The sequence below is a fragment of the Pelobates fuscus genome, chromosome 10 (genome assembly GCF_036172605.1).
Source record: "Pelobates fuscus isolate aPelFus1 chromosome 10, aPelFus1.pri, whole genome shotgun sequence".
Classification (NCBI taxonomy): domain Eukaryota; kingdom Metazoa; phylum Chordata; class Amphibia; order Anura; family Pelobatidae; genus Pelobates; species Pelobates fuscus.
Window position 1 is genome coordinate 59,215,218 of NC_086326.1, and position 24,268 is coordinate 59,239,485.

General features: G+C 38.8%; 1 protein-coding gene across 3 annotated transcripts in view; it reads right to left on the bottom strand.

The window, feature by feature from the left end:
* Positions 1-4,436: 4,436 nt before the first annotated feature.
* BICC1 (BicC family RNA binding protein 1) overlaps positions 4,437-24,268 on the bottom strand; it is a 189,385-nt gene continuing 169,553 nt past the window's right edge. The window contains exons 12-21 of one of the 3 annotated variants that reach the window (XM_063435238.1): positions 17,179-17,375; positions 16,124-16,262; positions 14,315-14,471; positions 14,089-14,215; positions 12,396-12,435; positions 11,048-11,202; positions 10,302-10,452; positions 9,039-9,199; positions 8,391-8,490; positions 4,437-6,834 (exon numbers count right to left, since the gene is read on the bottom strand). In XM_063435238.1, coding sequence (XP_063291308.1) covers positions 6,704-6,834; positions 8,391-8,490; positions 9,039-9,199; positions 10,302-10,452; positions 11,048-11,202; positions 12,396-12,435; positions 14,089-14,215; positions 14,315-14,471; positions 16,124-16,262; positions 17,179-17,375 — 1,358 coding nt within the window. In that variant the 3' untranslated portion in view covers positions 4,437-6,703. Of the gene's footprint in view, positions 6,835-8,390; positions 8,491-9,038; positions 9,200-10,301; positions 10,453-11,047; positions 11,203-12,395; positions 12,436-14,049; positions 14,216-14,314; positions 14,472-16,123; positions 16,263-17,178; positions 17,376-24,268 lie in introns of all 3 variants that reach the window. The other 2 variants (XM_063435237.1, XM_063435236.1) reach the window with 2 other exon arrangements.

The window sequence follows — 24,268 nt, forward strand, 5'->3', positions numbered from 1 at the left end:
CATATTGTGTTAACTGGGAAAAATGTAATTAAGAGTAGTGCCGGGGAGGTACTACTGCACTGCGCCAATCAGAATCTCCTCAGAGATGCATTTGAATCCATGCATCTCTATGGGCAGTGGTCAGGTTCTGCATTGAAAAGTCTGAATGCTTGACAATCCCTCCTCTTCTAACCCAGCCCAGACTTTACGTGGTTGTCCAATTAATCTTTTGCAAGATGTAGACATGTGCAATTCGTTTAGTTACAAATGCAAATTCTAGCGAATTTCGGACATTCAGATGCTTCCGAATGTCTGAAGTGCCGAATAGGATTGCCGAAGTGCTTCGGATTTCTGAAAAGTGGCAAAAAAAGGATAGGGTTGGAGTTAGAGATAGGATTGATTTGTTGAGGTAGGGTTAGGGGTTGTGGTAGGGGTAGGTTAACCCTATCCCTACACTTACCCCAAGTCCCAAAGTCCCCAAAGTGCCGAATTTCAGATTGCCAAAACGAAGTGCCGAAGTTCGGAATGCCGAACCGAAGTCCCGAATGCCAAACCAAACCAAATATTTTTCCAATGCACATCCCTAGCAAGATGTTTTTAGATAGACTCCCAATTTTTTAAAAAATGCATAATTAGATGCATGCATGTTTCCATTGTGGATATATTTTTATTTTAGAGTTGGGCATTGGAGTGTTTCTTCAAAAATAAAAGATCTTTCACAGCATTTTCATAGTGCTATAAAGATTACGGATTAATAAACTAGTACTATTTAAAGGAACACTATAGTCACCTAAATTACTTTAGCTAAATAAAGCAGTTTTAGTGTATAGATCATTCCCCTGCAATTTCACTGCTCAATTCACTGTCATTTAGGAGTTAAATCACTTTGTTTCTGTTTATGCAGCCCTAGCCACACCTTCCCTGGCTATGATTGACAGAGCCTGCATGAAAAAACAAAAAACTGGTTTCACCTTCAAACAGATTTCATTTACCTTAAATAATTGTATCTCAATCTCTAAATTGAAATTTAATCACATACAGGAGGCTCTTGCAGGGTATAGAAAGCTATTAACATAGCAGGGGATAAGAAAATCTTAATTAAACAAAACTTGCAATAAGGAAAGCCTAAATAGGGCTCTCTTTACAGGAAGTGTTTATGGAAGGCTGTGCAAGTCACATGCAGGGAGGTGTTACTAGGGTTCATAAACAAAGGGATTTAACTCCTAAATGGCAGAGGATTGAGCAGTGAGGCTGCAGGGGCATGTTCTATACACCAAAACTGCTTCATTAAGCTAAAGTTGTTCAGGTGACTATAGTGTCCCTTTAAATAACATTTTATATTTATTGGGAGGTAAGTTTACAATGATGAATTGAAATATCAAAACATCCTTAAAAACGTGTAGAGAGCTCATTTCACAAAAAAAAAAATCTCACAGGTGATCAAGCATACCGACTTGTCTTTTACCATGTAAGGTTTGCAATTTGTTTACGAAGGGCTAAAAATCTTTCTATTCCATTCTTATTGCCCCCAAATGTATTCTAGTTATAGACGGCAATGACAATGTAAATAGAGTTAGAATGTATAACCAAGTAATATTTATGATCAAGCCCATATGGCAATTTGTTTACTTCAAAGTATAATTATTTGTTATTTGAAATTATTTTGAATGTTTACTGTAAAGTCTAAGCAACATTAGCACTCCAAAAAGATTGCTGAAATTAATATGGTGAAAGGACCCAGATTGTGCCATGTTTGTTACATTTAGAGGTTTTTTTTTTTTTGTCCAGGTATAACTGCAGCGCTCAACAATAAACTAGCCTGGTTATATCAGTTTTTACCCATGTTTTACATGCAACATCCGCATACCACAAGGACAACTTGTTCTGCACTCTTATCCAATTCTAAGGGGTTAGTGGAACTGATCTTTGGATTTTCTCCTAAACCCCTGTTGGGCAGCCTTTTAGGGGATTATGCTCATTCCTGGTCTGCGAGAGATCTGTTCGTTTTTAAGTTTTTATTTCTTTTTTCTATTTAAATACATTATCTATATAGTACATTGAAAACATATGTAATAATGATCCCATGGTCACATTTTAAGCTCTATTTGAGATTGTTACAAAGTTTTGTTTATTACAATATGCATTATATTAGTCTTCTGATTTTAAATTTTTTCTACTCCTAACAACAAACCATTATGTTGTATGCATTTAGAAAAATCTATTTTATTGCATATGCTTGACCACCCAAAAATGTACCAAAAAAACATAAAACAGAGGCTAGTTTTAGTTATTGGATCGCCCAAAACAGAGTTCATGCACCGCTATAAACAGTCTAATAAAAAAAATATATTAAACATTTCTTTTGGTCCATTTAGATTTTGCTCAATGAACCTTTAAATGTGTTCCTTCAAAAAAAGAGTAGAACAAGCACTCTATGCTAATTAATCACATGATATTTTATCGTAAAGCAATAATTTTTGCCATTCAATTTTGCGGAATTTATTTATGTTTCACACAAGACAGGAGGTAAATTGATAGAATTAGGAAATGTACAAATAAACCGCGCCAGATTTTCATTTTCCAGATAGAAAGAACTCATAGTACACAAAATGCAATAAATAGGAATACTGACTCTTTAGGGGAAAAAATAAAAATAAAAAAATAAAGTATTTTGGAGATAGGGGGCAGTGTTTCATAAATCACAGTCATGCTCTGCATATCAGTAACTGTTGTCTGTTAATCAAGGAACATGGTGATTGAATCTGTTGAAAAGGCATATTCCTCTCTCTCTTTTCCCTATACCACCTCATTCTCTAGCACGAGTGGCTTTTCTGTAAGCTAGAAGGAGTGAACCTAAACTCACTTCCAACAATTTCGATATGACCCAAATGTGCTGTTCAAGAGTCATGTCCTGATTAGAGATGCCTATCAGATGGCCACCCAATTAGCCACACTGGCTGCACCAAAAGGAAGTGACCTAGAGTGTAAAGGTTATCCAATGGGTTTATACAACCCTATGGGTCGGGTGGGCAGCACCATCAGTAGTTCCTGGTCATCTCCTTAATTTCAGTTGTAGAGATGGAAAGACTAACACATTCTTCGAGAAGATTATATTAGCATAACCATTGTTAAAGGGAAACTCCAGTGCCAGGAAAACGATCCGTTTTCCTGGCACTGGAGGGTCCCTCTCCCTCCCACCCCCCAATCCCCAGTTGCTGAAGGGGTGAAAATCCCTTCAGTGACTTACCAGGGGCAGCGACAGGTCCCACGTCGCTGCTTCCTCCTCCCCCGCCGCTCCTCCTTCTGCATACGTCGGCCGGTGGGCGAGACTGATCTCGCCCGCCGGCCGAGGAGACCTAATGCGCATGCGCGGCAATGCCGCGCATGCGCATTAGCGCACCCCATAGGAAAGCATTGAAAATGAATTTCAATGCTTCCCTATGGGGAATAGAGCGACGCTGGAGGTCCTCACACAGCGTGAGGACGTCCAGCGACGCTCTAGCACAGAAAACCTGTGCTATGAAGCAGGAAGTGTCCTCTAGTGGCTGTCTAATAGACAGCCACTAGGGGAGGACTTAACCCTGCAAGGTAATTATTGCAGTTTAAAAAAAAAAAACTGCAATAATTACACTTGCAGGGTTAAGGGTAGTGGGAGTTGGCACCCAGACCACTCCAATGAGCCGAAGTGGTCTGGGTGCCTGGAGTGTCCCTTTAAAAAAATGATCTTTGTAGCCATTTGTGCTTTTATTTATATAACTAATGACTGCTAAAGTCATATTATAGTAATTCTCAGTTTTTTACAGTAATCCAAAAAACTAAAAGTGCATTCTGGTTGAATGAAATCATTAACTGTGTTCTGGTTGAATCAAAGCATAATTTAAGAAGACTGTGCTTAAAGTTACGTCTCTTGATTTGCATCCTGGACCAGCTAAAATTTCAGAACTACATTGCCTGTAATTTAGTGCCCATGAAGCCAATTTACTCCCATTAATAATATTGCCCTACTCATTTTAAAAAAAGTAATAAGACAGGTGGGTGCAGGAATGGGTCACACTTGAAACATGTGTATAGTGCCATAATAAGCACTACAATCTTGCAACTAATCCAGGTTTATTTAAAGGAAAACTCAATCATTAGCACTAATGTAAACATACACAAAAGGTGGTTATGGTGCAAGGAGTGTCATGCCACCACCCCTTATTTTTTTTTTTTTTTACATTTCAATTTTTTATTCTGGGGTTCCTGGCAACCACTCCCATTATCACTGCCGGAGAGCTGTAAAATACTAAGGAGCCCTCCCCAGCTGACTCCAGCAATGGTGGGGGGAGCACCAGAAAACTCCTGGCACCATAACAAGTACAATTTCGCATTTGCACATTTGCAAAATGCAAACCTACATTAAACAAAATACACAAACAAAAGAAATGGGGGTTATATAAATTTATTTTCATGAACATAACAAATGATTAGTTAAAAATCCATTTTAATGGTCTTAAGCCACATTTAATTAAAAAAACAAAAAGTAAAAAAAAATAATATATATATATATAAAGTCATCAAACCCCCCCCACTGAAATATAATCTGTATCTGCTCTACATTTACAGATATCTTGTCACTCTCAAGGCACAACATAAAAGTAACAAATATTGGGATTAAACAACTTAAACACATTGTGCATAAGGCAGCACTCCGCGACACCTTCACCTGTAACATCATGTTTCACTAACAAGATTAAAACGTGAGAGAAGGATTCTCCAGTATCTGTGTGTATCTATGTGCATCTGTGTATTCATACAAGACCCTTACTGAATACTGCGGTATCGTTAGGGAGATTTAATAAACAAATATAACTTTACCCCACGCCACACCCAGTCATTTAAAACTCAAGAAAACATTCAAATAGAAGTTAAACCAAAGCAAAGGTAAACACTATGCTGAGAAATATATAAAATGTTGCAATACCCATGTGTATTCTATAAAAAATGTGGGATTGTTCAAATAAGTAGTCCATGTGGTATAAAATGCTTACAAGCCCTCAACACCACAGTCTTATACAGGAAGTGGTTCACCAAAAAGTAGTGTAGAAAGTTTCCCCAAACCACAATTAAATAGTGCCTTAATAGAAACCCATATTGATATTTGTTTGTTGCATTGTTTATGCCCTTAGAATGATTCCATGCAGTCAATAAAGAAAAAAAATGTATCAACGTGTGTGTGTGAAAATGTCTGTGTAGCAAGTTTACTAAGAAATGATTTATCAGAGGAATTCACTACATGCTGTGTTTTCGAGCCCTTGGCTGCCATTTAACAGAGGGTTTATGTTTTGGGTGAAATGGCTCACTTGGGTGTAGCTAAACAAACTAGGTGTTATTGCTTGAAAGGTTCTCTCAGGTAGAAAGACCTCAGATCTACATTTCCGAACAAGCAATTTTCATTCCTTATGGAAAAAACAAAATGCTAGAAACAGAACCGTACCCTAACATATCAAGAGAACATTGTCTTATTTAAGACTTCGCTCAGCATTGCAGAAACACATTACATGTCGTTAGAATGTTTGATGCTTTGGAATTTTCACAGTATAGTAAATTAATTAGAGACTAATAAAACTAATGTAGGCAAGTCTTGTAACATTAGCTAGCCATATCAGAGCCAAATTGGTAAGCAATACTCAGCAACAGCTTTGCCTATATCTCACCTCTATGACATCCAAGGGGAAACATGGTGTAACAAATTACTCTGGTTCTGTACCTATAAATTTGTCTTTTAAATATACAGGAGACAGAGTAGGTCCGAGTTTTTGTAAGGAAAAGCACCTTCTGTCTTAACATATTTCTATAGACCTATGTTCATAATGCAAAAAAAAACGGTATCAGATGTTCGGTCAATAACAGATTTTCATACCATCATCGATAAATCTAGGTTTTAGAGGGAGGAGAGACTGACATTCTATAAACATATGTAATTAGCCTTTAGAATGTTGACTATGTTTCTACTAAATCTGCCTTGGTGTTGAGTGCAAAAGAATACTAACTACAAAGCCCGCACTGGTCATTTCATCTGTTACAGTGAAGTTTTTTTCATTGTAAGCGTTCATAAAATAACAGAAGAGAGAAAAAAAAAAATATCTAAAACTTCATCTACCAGCAACAAAAATATTCTTTGTAAAACGGTTCCCAGTTTCTAGCATAAACTCTGCATAGTTAAAATACCTTACAATACAGGGATGATGTAATTGTGGTTGCTCGAAAAGGGGCTATGATTAATTAGTGTCAATAAATTGTGTTTTACATGGAAATTGGAGAACATTACATTTCATGTTAGGAGCGTGTAAAGTGCAGAAATATCTCGATTATTGAGTACCAGAAAAATTCCTTCACAATAAAATCCATTTAGTCATGCCCTCTGATATCGGAGAGATTAATTCTTCATTCATTAAAAGTAAAAATTTCAGTGCATACATTATAGTTATACATAATAAAATACTAAAACATAAAATCATAATTATTTTTTGCAATTGCAATTCGGTCCAGTCAACACAGGCATACACAATCCACATTTGGTGTTCAGAATGACAACACAAGTATTTTAAGGAAGAAGTACTTGTGTGGACATGTTTGCTTTGGTCCGTGGTACCTTGGCCATAAAGTGCTGATGATGCAGTAATGCATGTCCACAGGTCAGCCATGGTTCTCAGCGCTTATGATCAAGTGTTTGTGCTGGCTGCTACCAGCGACCGCTGACACTGGCAATGTCTGAGTGATACTGACGTGGCAGTCTTCCACTAGCCCCACCCTCCAAGAAAGAGGAACGTATATTGGTTGGCTCAAAAAGCTTTCTTCGGTTTTTATTCAGTTCTAAAACAAAAAAAACAAAAAAAAAGTTGCAAGTTAGTAATTTGGTATGGTAATTTAGAATAATTTGCACTTTTAAACGTATTTAATATTATTAAATATATTTTTAAAAAATTTAAATAAATAGTTTGCTTTTCTCTTAACATATAGTAATATTACATCTGGAGAAATAATAGCACCAACAATGTAAGTGACCTTAAATTCTCCCACAGTGCAAAATTAGGACAGACTTTAACCATCTGAGTAAAATTCTAATTCTGGCATTCATCTTTTACATGTTCTAATATTTAGAGAATATGTCACAGCTTTTCATGTGCCAGCTACCAGCATTCTAGAAAAAAACTTAGACAGACCAAAGTACAGACAATAGATTTGTAGGAGTGCTACAAAACTTCCTTTCAATTTTCTAGGGATTTTGCTACCCCTACCTATCATTTTTAGGGATTTTACTTCTCCTACCTACCTATCCCTTTTTACTACCAACTCAGGCATGAATACTAAAAATGGTTCCTTACTCAAATTGCTTTAAAGTAAAAAAAAAAAAAATGAAATGTCTTTTTTTTGTCTGTCTCTTACATGAACCTAAGTCAACAAATGCATTCTTCATTTAAATTATATACACATTTACAACTTTTTAACAGCATGACATGAATAATCTTGAAACCGTACTGATGGAAAGTAAATCCATCTTACCAAAAAAAAAAAAAAACTGTATTCACTTCACTCCAGACCATCTTGTGGGCAAATACTGTGAATTCTCTTTGTGGTGAGCTGCGAGTCTCACCAAGTACTTGTCTGATATAGTGTTGTCTAGAGGATTTATAAAAAATAACGTTGACCCCTTTCCCACAGCACAGTGTTCCTTTGCTTTTAAAACAAGCTAAAAAGTCAGCATTAAACTTAAAGTTCATGGATTATGGGCAGAACAAAGTTTTTTGTTTTTTTTTAATGTATGAAAAAAATGCATATTCTTAATTCTATAAATGTTCTTGCTTTACATGCTCAGCAATATTTTACAGTCTGTATATACAAGATATCATAAAATTAAAATCTTGAATAAGTATTTAGAAAGATTTAGGGTAAGAGGATTATTCGTATAATCAAACTAAAAAAATGTAAGCAGGAGAAGCAGTTTGCATAAGTGGGACAGTTTGAAGTAACATCTATTTTGTTTTTTGCTGTATTTTCATAGGACTACATGAAAATACGTCTTGTATTAATATCTACATATTTTCTTGTAATGGCTCAACAGTTTTTACAGATTACTGAAATAAGGTTCTATACGCACATATTATATACAGTGCCACCATCAGAGGGAACTAGTTAAGCTCTGGGCCTGCATTGGGCCCTGTAACACCATATATTATAAAAAAATTATTATTGCAACTTAAAACTACAGTTCCCATAAGACTTTCCCAGCCTATATGGAACCAAAAACCTCACTTCTACCATGTCTGGAGATATTCTGGTTGGTTCCTCATCTAGGCCTCTGTAATTATCTAATTTATGGGCAGTAAATCATAATAGCGCAAGTGGATGTTTGTATGATTTTAGGTTACCTGATATAGCAAGCAACATCTTCCGTCTAGCGCCAAATGTGGTAATTCCAAGCTCCTTTAAATCTTGATCAGTCAGTGTAAGGAATGTTTGAAGGTCAATCTAAACCCACCCCCCAAAAAAACAAGAAAATAAACATTATGAAGCAGGTCAATATTCTTATTCAATCAATCCCAAACTGCATTCCCACATTTTATGTGATGTTTTACCTACATAAGAATATTGCCTTAAAACATAAAACTTAGTTTAGTGGCCAAAGATGAAACCCCAAAAATTGGATGGTGATCCCTTAAACTTAATAGTAGAAATTACCAGCGTTTGTGCTATTTATTCTAAAGAGAACATGTACCTAAAATTAATTTCAGCCATAAACCTTTCTAAAAACACTTTTCTTAAAAAGAAAAGTCATGCAAAGACATAATGGTTAAAAAAAAAAAAAAAAAAAAAAAAGGGTCCTTTTTTAACCATTATATCATTGTATAACAGTTCTGGTTAACAAAACAGTTTTTTGAATGGTTTCTTTCTGAAATTAATTTTAGGTGCATGTAATCTTAGGAACAAGTAGCGTTGTGAACCAGTAGAATAGATACATAAACATGTTATGTAAAGGTAATTGCCAAGATTTAAAATTGTAAACAGAACATACTGACCTCTTGCTGTTGGAAGATGTCTGTGTATTTCCCAAGGCCAAGTTTGCTAAACAATTCAGGCAAGTCTGAACCTTTGAATGAACTATTTAGATTACAGCCGTTGCTTCCAGTTAGCGAGGAGATGCAGTCCATGTAATTACTGCTGCTAAGATAGTGTTCTGCTGTGAAAAACGGCATAAAATAAAAATGATAGCAAGTTACTATAATTACAGTTGCAATTTGTTTCTGAGTCAGATTAATGACTAGTTTTCATTCAATTTTGGATCGTTTTGATCATAAACCAGGCTCTTTCCTAGAACTTTACTACACAACGTCCACTTATCTACTCCATTGTCCAATGTCTGAAACTCCATACCCTCTACTAACATATTTCATTCCTTCTATCTCCTATTCTTAACTTTTTCCATTCTCTCTCCACGTCCATTATCCAGTATTCATTATCCTTGTATTCCCCCTATTGTCATTCTTCGTAACTTCTTCACATCAAACTCCCCCAACTAATTTCCTCACACACCCCATCTACATTTATCTTTGTTCTCTGTATCTTATTCAGTCTTTTTTTCCCCTCTTGTCCATTTTTTGTATTCCCATTTAAACACCATCTCCTATTTTCATCTCTGAATACTTCTCTCCCTTCCCAAGCCTTATAACGATTTTCTAAATATTTGCAGTGAGGCAGTATGTCAGGAGGATTTAAACACTAGGTTACCCTCCAATATCATTGATGGTATTGATAATGAGTTTGTATTCCGGCTACCTGTCACTGCTCCTCCAGGTGCAGGATTCGCTGTTTGAGTAGGGCCTGGACTAGAAGTGAAAGATGGATTGAATGAAGGCTGGTTTAGCCATTGTAGAACTTGGCATGTTTCTTTTACCTAAAGAACGGTTTTATTTGTATCTCTCGTAGATCCGCGTAGTAGCCAATTATGCTCAAAGAAATATTTTTGGTTCACTAGACACATTTCGCAAATAAATTACAATCTGCTCAAATGTTACGCAGTGCTTTGTATAAAATGAATAAGGCAGACATGGCCAATAATATGTATATGGTTACATTAGAAGCAGCAAGTCGTGTCAAAAAGAAACAATGTAGTATAAGTTAGACAAATCAAGTTTTGCTGAAGAATGGTTTACAGAGTGCTCTGTAAGAGACAATCTGAAAACGTGACACACAGACTTGTTGCGTATATATGCTCTAGACGGGCACTGAACACATAAACCCAGGCATTAAGATTTCTCATTAAGGCATCAAACAATGCTTACCAGATTTGTTTTGCTTTCGTTTGGGGCTTCCGATGGATGAGGTGTAATCATTATGAGATGAATCCATCCCATTTCTCTCCCTCCAGTTTTCAGACTCACTGCCATTTCCCAACTGCTCTCGGCTATTTGACCGGGATAGCGACATAGGTGTCTGATGAAGCAATAAAAATCCATGTTAAATGTACCACTACTATGAAATGCATTTCACAAATCAAGATCTCTAGAGTATATTCATTTCAAAATTGAGATCTTCCGTGTTGTCCACAATCTAAACTCAACAAACACGTCACATCATCGGATTTATACTTTGCATAACATCATGAAAAATTAGGCACAAACATTAGCAAAAATCATATCCTAACACACCCTGGAATTTTCACCAGTTATTGTAAGTAGCACGAGTACATAAAAAAATGTTGGAATGCTAAAAATATGCCAATAATGTCGATTGTATTTTAATAAAATATTTTATAAAAAAATCTGGCTATGTCTTACCCAATGCTTAGGTCCTTTTATTTCTTTTATTTTCCCTCACAATTCATGTTTAACTTGGCATATTACTGGCTAATGGTTCTTACCTCGGCTATTAATTAAGTTACACAACAAGGACAAAAACTGATATGCCAACCAGAACGTTAGCCAATACAGAATATGTACACTGGTTTATACATTTACAAACTAACATTAAAAAAAACAAAAGCAAAACAGTATTTCACTTAAATGCACTGAAACTTCCATATATCTACCTCATATGTTGTGCTCATTGTGGGCTTGTATGAAACATGATTGGCACGCCTTAGTTCTTTTATGGTTTCAGCTGGCATAGATTTAGAGAAACCTAGTCCACTCCAAGTATTTGTTGGGGTTCTAACTTCTGTCACAACTGGCTTCTTTAACATTGCTAAAATGATGTAGAAAGAAATTAACGTATAGAAACATAGAAGGTGACGGCAGATAAGAACCATTCGGCCCATCTAGTCTGCCCAATTTTCTAAATACTTTCATTAGTCCCTAGCCTTATCTTATAGTTATGATAGCCTTATGCCTATCCCATGCATGCTTAAACCCCTTTATTGTGTTAACCTCTACCACTTCAGCTGGAAGGCTATTCCATGCATCCACTACCCTCTCAGTAAAGTAATACTTCCTGATATGTTTAAACCTTTGCCCTTCTAATTTAAGACTATGTCCTCTTGTTGTGGTAGTTTTTCTTCTTTTAAATATGGTCTCCTCCTTTACGGTGTTGATTCCCTTTATGTATTTAAATGTTTCTATCATATCCCCCCTGTCTCATCTTTCCTCCAAGCTATACATGTTAAGATCCTTTAACCTTTCCTGGTAAGTTTTATCCTGCAATCCATGAACCAGTTTAGTAGCCCTTCTCTGAACTCTCAATATCCTTCTGAAGATATGGTCTCCAGTACTGCGTACAATACCCCAAGTGAGGTCTTTCCAGTGTTCTGTACAATGGCATGAGCACTTCCCTCTTTTTACTGCTAATACCTCTTCCCTATATAACCAAGCATTCTGCTAGCATTTCCTGCTGCTCTATTACATTGTCTGCAGACCTTGGAAGCTCTTATAACTTGCTTAGCCTCGTTATGCTTAATCTTATAGATCATTCTGTCTTCCTCACTCTGGTTTTTTTTATAATTACTAAATGCTAACTTTGTTTTTTAATATTACTATTTACTATTGTAATTTTAGAAAAGTCTGTTTTTTTAACGTCTAAATCTGTAGTTTTTGTGTGGTGTGACTCAGTCACTGTTCTTATATTAAACCACACTGACTGATGATCACTGGATCCTAAACTTTCACCTACAGTGATATCTTAACAGTTTTTTGAAAACATTAACACTAAGTCTTTTTCAGTCTGTGGATAAATCTAAGTTAGCAGATACTTCAACTAGAGTGTAGAAATTCAAAATCCAAATTATAAAAAAAATATATATAGATCTATAGTGTGTGTGTGTGTACGCACATTTGATGAATATAACAAATCTTGGCAATGCAATACCCAATTTAAAGTGTAATGTAGGAACTATACTCCATAGCCATTTTGCATTAGTCAACACTTTTTTGCCCTTTACATACCTTTTGTTGCCAAGAGTTTCTTCTGTTCATAATCATAAGCCTAGAAAAGAAAGCCAAAACATTGCAATTTACTATAATCTAGTCAAATAGTATTTTGGATGAAACAAATATTCAAGGGACCGCTTGTTCTTGTCTGAAAGAATACAATACCTGAAAACTTTTTTTGGCTGAATTTAGGATTAAGAGAAAACCTGCATTAATGGGTGTGATTGATTTCCCTTATATCAGTATGTAACCCCAACAACCAATTAAAAGGAAATATTGCGGAGGTTGGTTCTAAAATTGGCAGAAAAATGTTAAATAACTTAAAAGCAAACTATCACCTCAAAACTTTTTTTTTTTAAATATAAAAATCCTTTCATTAAGTTTTGAAAGAAAAAGCTATATTTCTTAAAACTAAGTATATGAAAAAAATACACACACACACACACACACACACACACACACACACACACACACACACACACACACGCATATGACAGTATCCTTCAGCCATATGTTGTACATGGACCCTGAATCAGTATTTGAAAACCAACAGTTAGTCTCTCTTTTTGTTGTTTGCTTCTGTACTGGAAAGATCGTAAAGACTAACTGTTCATTTTGAAACCCCGTCTGACCCAAGGTACATGTATATGGCTTGCACAGAGACAGGCACACTAACCAAGCATGTCTGCCACTTCCCCTATGTCCATGGAGCTATTAGAACCAGGAAGAAAACCTCCCCCGGGTGGTCTGACCGCCAGTGAGGTTTTCGTGCAATTATTTATAAAAATGCCAATTTGATATAGAAATCAGCACTTTTATAAACTGCAATGAAGATGTGATGCTCTTGACACAAGGCATTTATATGTGTGAATTGTCTAAAAAATAAATAATTAATTAAAGTCTCCGTCCCACCTTTGTATACACACACACACACACTACAAACATTACAGCCCTACACACACTTTCTACAGACAGACATGTGTATACACACACACACTACAGGCCCTAATCAATTAATGGAACCCGAGATACCTGGATTATGATCATTAAAGAATTCTATTCAAGGTACCAGCAATCTGACGGTGGCATGGGTGTCCGTGAGGACTTAACAAAATCTAGAGCTGCCTCAGTCGGGTCTTTTAATTGAGTGAAAACTATTAGGAATTTAAAGTGAATTTCAAATTTTAGGCTACAATAGCTGAACTAGAAGGGTAGCATGAATGGCATTACATTTGACATTCACTTTGGTTTGTATGGTCCACAAGTCATGATGATGTTGATAGTGGAATAGGTTATGCTAGCATATATTAAACCGTAAAAATATTGTTGTCCTATTCAAGGGTTAATGATTTTTATTGATGACAAAAGAGAATTGTGAAATTATGGTTACATGTATAAGCACTCATTTAAATGTGAGATCTATCCTTCTCCACTGACTCCATCTCTATTTATAGCCGTTATTTTATTTATATTTAAATTTTGCTTTTAGTATAGAGAAATATTAAGCCACGTGCAACATCTGAGAACACCTTTCACACCAGATCTGAGAACTCACACCTTTCACACCAGCAGCACTCAAAAAATGGCAAGTGATTGCCAATATTGTGAAAATATGAAAACTGTAAAAATTGTAGAAAAAAAAAATTCTACCTGCCTGATTAACAAATACCTGCATATTTGCATATGAGGACTGCGAATTAAGCCGTACCCTCTCAGAATTTTGTTGAGCAGCAGCAGCTCTTTCAGCTGCACGTTCACTTCCTGGGGCTTTCTTATCGGTCACAGGACCCTCAGATGGGCTCATCTCGGAATCAGACAGCAACCTATCCGAACTACTGCAAAAGCGCAAACAAAGAAGGAAATTATTCACTGCAAATATTTTTGCTTTATAGAATTACATTTTAGGAACATTAACATGTTGGCTCAAAACATACTGTAAGTGTGAATTCTTGGTGCCTTGTAATAATTCAACAGTTTGCCTCTTAGCACATGGAACTTTGGCAGAACCCAACATCTGCTTCAGATCATTTGTATTTGCTGAATGTGATGGACTTCTTGGCATACCAACTTCCACAAACGCATCATTACAGCCTGAAAATAATTAAAAAATGAAAATATTTAAGATTGGGTAGCAGATTTTGAGGTCAAATAATATTTTTATTCAGTACATTCCTAGAGCAGCTGCAAAATAGTCTGCACACTAAGTAACAAGGACATTTAATTGCAGTTGCAGTTTTAAAGGAACGCTATAGTATTAAAAACAGTTTACTTGGCCAGCCTCCCTAAAAAGGCTTTAAATTTACCTTTATTCCAGCGAAGCGTGGGTCTTCTGGTGCTAGCTCTGCCTCCACTCCGCCTCCTTGGTGGAGATCATCAAAATTGATGACCTCAGCCAATCAAATGCATTGGGAGACTATCGCTCATACCGGGCAAAATGCTGTGCGGTGCCAATGACTCAATGCATCTCTATCGAGGAAGGTTCAATGCCTCCATGCAGAGTGAGGAGACGTTGAATGTCAGTGCTGCACATTGTGCAACAGTGACCCAGGAAGCACTTCTAGTGGCTGTCTGAGTGACTGACATTGAACGTGTCCCTAGGGAACAAGGCAGTGTTTACATTAAAATGCCTGCAGGGATGGACTATAGACACCAGAATAACTACAAGTTATAGTTGTTCTGATGACTATAGTGTTCCTTTAAGAAAACAAATGCATAAGAGAATAAATTAAATCTGTGCACGTTTTATTTGGCATGTATTAATTCAAGTGGCTATATTTTTCAAGGAGTTTTACAGCTGAGAAAGGAATGAGAAGCGTATTTTTCTTCTAATAAATAATAAAAGAAAAATGTTTAATTTGAAAGCAAATCACATTTGCAAATTAAATTTTGTTAACATGCATCATCTTGCCGGACAAGCTGTTGTACTAAGCATTCTAAATTATGCACCACTGATTGTACTGCTACAAGTGTAATAAAAGCCAATATGACTTGCAATCATTTTTTTTTATTTTTATGATCTATATTGTAAGGAAAATATGCAGAGAGATAGCTCAGAGGCTATAACTCCAGTTAAAAATGTTTCGGTTTTGGAAAGGTCATTTAGGTTGAATGCGGATGTTGTGGAAGAATAAACTCCAAATGCAGCCTTTCTGGTTAAGAGCTTTTTTTGTAATTATCCATACAAAAATTATAAAGTTGCTTAGAATCTGCTTATACCCAAACATGCTGAATGATATATACATCTGATCTTTATCAGACCATTGGTCTTAAAGGACCACTATAGTGCCAGGATATCATACTCATTTTACTGGCACTATAGTGTATAGGGTCCCACTCCCGTGGCGCTGAGGGGGGAGGAAGGGGTTAATCCCTTACCTTTTATCCAGCGCCGGGCTCCCTCGGCGCTGGGACTCTCCTCCCTCTTCTGACGTCCCTGGCTGAATGTGCATGCGCGGCAAGAGCTGCGCACGCATTCAGCCAGTCCATAGGAAATCATTCTCAATGCTTTCCTATGGACGGCAGCGTCTTCTCACTGTGAAAATATTAGTTTCTCTGAAACTGCTATGTTTACAGCAGGCAGGGTTAATCCTAGCTGGACCTGTCACCCAGACCACTTCATTAAGCTGAAGTGGTCTGGGTGCCTATAGTGGTCCTTTAATCACAATTACTTTTCGTGAGAATATTTTTTTTCCATGGCATTATCAGAAACAAGAAAATGATAAATTCATTATCATAAACATCACCTTCTGAATCAGATTTGGCATTCCGTTGGTCCGGCGAGCTATGATTGCTGGACTGCCTTGACGACTCAGGGAGGTTTGGATTCATCACTTTGTCTCCCAAAGATGATCCAGACATTGCGGCATATTTCATATTTGCAGCCTAAAAAAATTTAAGACTTGTTTTAATATGGTCAGGAAGGATTGTGCATATCTGAAACATTAGCACAGAGTAATTTAATGTATAGAAAGAGGGCTTTACACCTCCATCTAAAATGTTAATATTTTCCATGACTATAAATAGGCATTGCTTTGCTGTTAATGCAGTGTGATGTGTCTACATTGGTGGCAGCATACACAAAGACATATGTAAAAAAATAAAAAGCCTTCAAGTATATTCGCTATAATAGATCACTTAGTTAATGTTAAAACTGACCCACAAGCTCCATCTCTGTCAGAGAATTCTTGGAGATTTAGTCCAGTCCCATCTTGGGACAGTAGTAAAACATTACTAGAATAACACCCATTGATCAACAGGATAAACCATTGTCTATCTTAATATTTTGTCTCTTAAAAGAGAGCGAGAGATGTCCATTATGTTTCTGGAGGTGTGTGATATTATAGGGAAACTATAGTGGCAGGAAAACAAAGTTGTTTTCCTGGCACTATAGCCACCCTCTAGTAAGCCCCTCAGCTCCCTCCCCTCCTCCTCCGCATGATGGAGAAGGTGGTTAAAATCTCCTTTTGTTACTTACCGGAATACTTACCAGATTCCAGAGCCAATGTCCCTTGGCGCTGGTTCAGGCACTGCCTACACTACTCTACCAATGTCAGCATTTAAAAAAAATCTGATTATTTATGGGGTGGACATTTTTTGAAGTGTTTCCACAATTAAGACACATTAGTGTCAGACAAATGATAATACGTAATTGACGAGATGTTTAAAAGAACCAAACTGGATCCACTTCCTTTTTAACATTGTGATCAAAATATATAGCCTTGTGACAAGTCTATCAGTTTTAATGAGCTTCATGATATCTATCGTAATAGAAAATGCACTTTGGCTTGCTAAAAGTTACCTTTACATGGCAGTTCAATGCTGATGTAACTTTCTTGCATTCAGAATGTATGCCGTTCATATGAACATCAACAGGTGTTAAACCCGGTGGTGGAGATGGTGTGTTTTGTCCATAGTTTGGAACACCAGACAAAAGAAAGCTGGTTAATGTGGCTTGTGCTGCAGATGGCATCATCAGATGGGGTATTGCTGAAAATCCTGTTGGTATAACATAAAACTTTAATAGCCAGCAGAAAACCATACTTCCCCATGAATTGTTTTACAAAAATGATTGACCAATGTTTGTTTAGCAACTTTGTTCAGAAAGCCATTACTTCAACAAGTTTTATAATAAGGAATCTTCTATAGGTCCATAATATCAACTTTTGGTTTGTCTATTCAAGTTTTTATTGCACTCTTTCTTAAATTAATTGATTTGTTTGACAATGAATTGAATTGATTTGGTTTTATGCCACATGAATCTATTTGCCATCAAACTAATCAATTTGCTTAAGGAGGCGTGCAATGAATGCATATGTCTAATATAAAGAACAAGTGTAAGTTGTGCACACACACAATAATTAATTGGCACCAAATAGGTCAGACAATTTTTTTTTTTTTTTTTTTTTTTAAATAAAGGTTTTCTTTATTTTAAATATAACCTATAATACTTGACAAACCAGAACGTTCCAATAAAAAGAAAAACAAAAACAAAACTATATATAGAATAGTTGCCATAATATATCCGTAACAGGTTCTAAATACGAAAATTACACAAAGATCCCTGAGAGATAAAGGTTAGAGAGATTTTTATCGCTAGCAGGTCCTAATTCTTATAACAATATAGGCGCATTAAGGGGGTCTAACTTTTTAACCCCAAATAACCACATTTTAACCGTATTTGAGTTCCAATTTTCTGTTCTTGCACAGCCTAACTCCATTTTACATTGCCAAATAATCTGTTCATATAGTCCATCACACTGAAGCAAATAGGCAGTTTTCCATGTCCTAGCAACCATTAGTTTGGCTGCTTTAAGAATGTGAAGGATTATAGGAAGATCACAGCATTGAGATTAAGGTGCAACAACGCTATTTCTGGAGATCTATCAATCTCCATTTCACAAAGTGTTTTTATAAACAGAAATATTTGTTTCCAGTAAGGGATTATCAGATAGCAAGTCCATCGTATGTGGATATAAGTGCCTAAGTGCATACCATATCTCAAGCACTTTGTATCTGGATTTACACAGTTCTTTAATGTAGCTAGTGTACTTGGTACCCAATACCATCTACTGTGAATCTTATATTGTATCTCTCTTGTAATAAGTGGGGGGATGTGATTAACAGCCAAACTGTATGCCAATGAAGTGTTATTGTGTTCTAATACAGGGATTCAAACCCCCATTCTACCCTTAGGCAATAATGGAGTCCTCTGTGAAGCACATGGCCTTTCACCAGGCTAAATCAGTTGGGTTGTTGATAAACTCCTCCTCCATTCCCTTCCAGTGCAATCCCCCTTCCCCCAGGAGGCACTCTGGTTCTGTTACATCCTAAGGGATTGACTAAGGGAGGTGTGTCCAGCAGAAGGAGGGGCTAACCTGTTTAAAGCCCTGTGAATAGCACATTTTCTCTCTCATTGGAATTACCTCTTCACCCTCACCTTCTCTCTCTCTACCCTCTCCCCACTACACACCCTCTCTCTCTTACCCTCAGCTGACGATCAATGGAGTGGTAACTGTATCATGTGTCTATGCCTGTTTTGTTATGTTAATTTAGCCTACTTTCCATTGAGTCAATGATTAGTTTTTAGTAGCAACATATACTAGCCTATTTCAAATGTATATGTATTGTTTATTTGTTTAATTAGCCTCTCTTAATAAATATTATTGAATTGCCGAAAGCAAGGAGTGTGGACTCTGACTTTACACTCAGTTTTTAAGTTCTCTCAAATTCAAAGCATGAATATGTTTATATGTGAATACTAGAGAGGATGGCCTAGATCCCGTTCACCATTTTCTTTTTTCAGTACAGTTATTGCTTTTGCTCATCTTTGATAGTATTTGTACACATTTTGAGATATAACTTAAAATTAGATTGTTATATAGCGATTCTAAATATTCCACTGCCTCTAAAATACTTCTTGGAAGATACTTCGAAATTAAACGACTTATTCTTAAATAATTAAATAGTTCTCTCCCAGGTACATTTTTTTCATTAACCAAAATAGAAAACGGTTTGACCTTATTTACAATAATGATATATTTTATGTAATATTATTCCACAACTATACCAGTTATTTAGATTTAAATTATCGATAAATACTTCAAGGATATTTAGAGGTAAGAAACTCCGTTTGTTAACTTGAGTTTTTTCTTTATAGGTTTCCATTCATCCAATATATTCGTTCGACATTTTAGTTCTAAAAAATATTTTGGCCGTCTCTATGCAAACCCAGTGACCAGAATAATGATGGTAGATTCTTATTTAAGAATAGATCTTGTTCTATTAGAAACCATTTCTCTTTTTGAGAACAGCTTAATTGGGTAATCATGGTATGCATAGGTCTACAATCTTTATAATATTTAAAGATATCTGACATGCTCATACCACCTTGTTTAGTGTTATTAATTTTTATTTTATCCTGGGTTTCTTCCCGGACCATATAAGTTTTAAGACTAGATTTATCCTTCCCCCACCATGAAAAATTCAGCTTTTTCCAACTAATTAGTTTTTTATTTGATTGTTGTATTAAAGGACAAAAAAAATTTCAATAAGAGCTTATAGAAGAAGTGATATTAATTCCCATCACACAATTGTTTCATTTGTCATTGTGCACAATTTTGGGTTTGATTTTATATTTTGTTTTATTACTCTTCAATAGAATTCAGAAAGGTGCTTTCAATAGTTTCACACTGTTAATTGTTGTTTTTCACTTTGTATGTTTTTTTTTTTTATTTATTTATTTTTTATTCCGACTTATTCGAAGAGTCTTTAAGATTTGAAAATTGAAAGATTCACTCCATTCTAACTTAATCAAAAAATAAAAGAATGTTTAGGAAAATTAGATCTCTGTTTGGCAATTCTTTGCAATTTTTCCATTCTTTACACACTAGAGTACGAAAAAATATTTTCCAGGATGGTTTGAGGCTACAACCAATAATGTCAAAAACCACAGTGGCACATCAAAATTGGAAAGCAAATAACTAGGAATCCATGAGAAGGTAAACCTCTGAAAACATATTTAACCTTTAGCGTGTGTCTTTCAAGTGAAAACAAATGGATAAGAGTTTACCAAATAGTTTTATTTTGGTTTTTTTTGTTTTGTTTTTTAAAATGCAGCTACTTTGTTCATTAGCATTAAGGTGATATCCATAACGAGATTAGCAACAATTGTACTAAATACATACATTTGTCAAAGTAAAAAAAGAAAACCAGATATATCAAAAAGCTGCATTAGTGATGAAACCCTAAATACAGACTGCTTAATGAAAATGGTTTGCATATGCTTACACTGATCACTATACATTAGCTCATGGGAGGGGGGGGAGGGACTAGCAACATGCTGCAAATTAAAAAAAAAGTTATAATAAAAAATAGCAAAATGACAACACAACAGCAAGACCTAATCCAAACATTAATCAACCAATCAGAATACTGGTTTGATTCCAGCCACACAGAAAAAAAATTAAAATAAAATTCAAGCGTTTACAAAAACCAAATAAAAAAAATTAAAAGGCAAGTTTCAGGACCAAAAAAAAGTGCAAGTTTCATTGTTTTTTTTTTTACTTAAACTTTTGTAAATGTATTCTTTTATTTATAACATCTGAACATAAAACAGTTGCATTGGAGGCGGAGCTTAACCGCCGACGAAGATGGCCGCGTTGTAGGAGAGCTCCGTGGCGGCAATACAATTAACAGCGCACATTAGGGGCAATACCGCACAAGGACACCCGAAAACTGACCTCCGCAACCCCGACCCACAACGGAACACATCAAGATGGGAGGGGGACGAAAATCCAGAACCGGAGCAGCCGTAGCGCCAATTTTCAAAGTCAGGTCAGACAAAGAGCTGCCAGACACACACAGCCTGCAGGCCTCAGATTCAGATTCTGACACCAGCGTCACTAGCCGCAAAAGGGAGCCCTCGCCCCTTACAAGGAAAGACCTAAAAGACTTACTATCTGACATGAAATCACTAGTGGCAGATGAGCTGACAAAACACCTAGCCCCACTCAAAGAGGGCCTGACTGACTTAACGAAACGCACTCACACCCTGGAAAACAAAATGGCCGACGTTACCGCCATCACCTCCAGCCATGAGGCCACACTCAAGGAAGTGCAGGGACAAATAGCATACCTAGAGGACCTACAAGAAGACCTGAACAACAGATCCAGGCGGAATAACATCCGCATAAGAGGTCTGCCGGAATCCTCCGCACCAGAAGCCCTCAACGCCATGCTTCATGAGGCTTTCAGCAGCTTGCTGCCAGACGCTCCACCGTCAGATCTTCTCCTCGACAGAGCGCACAGGGCCCTCCGCCCACCCTCCGCAAATGCCTCACAACCACGGGACATCATAGTCCGCTGCCACTACTTCCACATTAAGGAAGCAATAATGCGCGCAACTAGAGAGACCCCACTTCAAATAGAGGGTCATGCGGTACAACTATACCAGGACTTAGCGCCTACAACCCTCCGCAAACGCAGAGAGCTGAAACCCCTAACCCAAGCACTACAAGCAAGAAGAATACGCTATTCCTGGGGCCATCCATTTAAACTCATGGTGCGACACGACAACCGCACATACACGCTGTATAGGCCTTCAGAAGCCCAGGAATTTGCCGAACAACTAGGCCTCCAGGACCTTGCCCGAGACATAACCGCAAACTCGCAACAACCTGCAGCCCAACACCGAACATGGGACCAACAGCCGCAAAGGGAGCGCGACAGAAGACAGCGCCCCAGGCAGCCCCCAGCCTAAACCCACACACCGGCACGGCTGCCGCGCCTCGACCGAATCCACAACGACCCTAATTACAGCTACTTCACATGGACCCTTCCCGCCACACTAGACCCAGCTGCATGTACAGAAGAACCCTGATTGATACCCGCATTGAAACCAATCTAGAGACCTGACCGCAAACCCCGGGGCCCGGCGCGAGACTCTGGTTGTCGCGCTCGCCCCGCCACCGCACGAACACTTCAGCGCTCTTGAGACCCCCCCCTGGGAACTCTGCTCTCCAGCACCGGTCCCCGCATTGGCGGCGCTGGGCCTCCCCGGATTGGTACGCCTCTGCCCGCGGCCCTAGGAAACCCCAGCGGGGCCACACAACACCTCGAGGAATACAGCAAAGCACCCCAGGACGCATATGCCTACGGCCCCACTCAGCTATTGATCGACCTAAAGTACACCCCAACACCCAGCGGCTGAACAGCGACCTATGAGACCAACACGATCTCCAAGAACTTTACGAACTCTGGGAATACCGTAAGAACACTATGGGGACACTCCCTGTTTTATGCCCGGGGCTGGGGTGGGGATATGGTTTCATGGGGACAGCCGCTGTCCTACACTTGGGGCTGGGGGTGGAGGCCCCGGGGCCCTGGTGGTCTTTTCCCCCCCCCCCCCTTTTTTGGGGGCGGGGGGGGCGGCGGACTGCGACGGCCCGGGTACGGGGTGGACGCGGCGCCTCCGGCGCGACCAACAAAACTCTGGGGACCCTGAGAATACCGTAGGGGCTCTATGGGGACAATCTCTGTTTTATGTTTTATGTATGATGCGGGGGTGGGGTACACGGTCTCTGGAGAAAGCCTCTGTTTTATACTTGAGATGGGTGGAGGGAGGTCCCGGTTCCCTGGTGGTCTTCCCCCCCCCCCCCCCCCATGGGACGGGGGGGGCGGCGGACTACGACGGTCCCGGCTGGGGCGGGCACTGCATCACACAGGTTACACCCGATTCGGCCTCAGCGGTCGGGACAGCCGGCGGACGGCTGGAGATGGATACCTCTGGGCTCTGGCGGCCCTCCCCTCCCCCCATCCCCCCCGGGGGCGGGGGGGACGGCGGGCCGCGACGGTCCGGAGATCGGGTGCCACACCACGGTGCCACTTTGTCAGGGACGGGGACGGGAGGGGACACGGCCTGGGTCTTGGCGGCCTTCCCCCTCCCCCCGCCTTCGGGACGGGGGAGGCGGGGGGCCGCGACGGCCCTGAGCCTCACGGATATGAGATACCCAGGCAGCAATGGGGACCATGGGCGACCTCAAGGCTCCACTGGCCCTCCACCCTAGACATGGGCTCAGGGGGACGTGACCCCTAAACCACGACGTATTACCCACACAGAAAAGACCTAAGCCGTAACACACCAAACAACCCAATGTCGCATCGAGGCGCGGCAAGAAGTACACACCGCTGTATATAGTTCCAAAAGTTACTCTACAGGTTCCATTACACCAGGTTTTGCACTATTACCAGACCGCCCACTTACAATCGCAAATTGTTTGCCGCCCACTCCTAGACAGACGACCTCTTCCCCCCACACGACCTGATTTGTGTCGACGGTCCCTGACCACTCCAACCAGGGAGACCCCAGACACCACAGACCACCCTTGCTGGCAACTGAGATAAGACCAGCACTTATACCCCCTCCATACACCCCACCCGTCCCACCACACCCTCCTCCCCCTGCTGCCCTCCTGGGAATACCCAGACCCCGATACCCAATCTCTAGATCTTCCCACACCACACAGACACATCCCAACACCTGACCAACTCAACCCCGGTCATGACACTCAAGCTACACTGTGTTTCCATCAACGCAAAGGGCCTCAACAACCCCAAAAAACGTCACGCTCTACTACGATGGGCCCACAGCCAAAAAGCAGACATTCTCTTAGTTCAGGAAACCCACTTCACCCCTCACAAACACTTCCCACTCCGAAACAAACACTACAACCGCAGCTTCCATGCCAACTCACCAGAAGCCAAAACTAAAGGAGTAGCCATCATACTTAAAACAACCTGCCCTCTGACCGACGTCCAAGCCTTCCCGGACAAGCAAGGTAGATACCTCACGCTCACGGGCAAAATAGGACCCTCAACCTACTCTATCACCT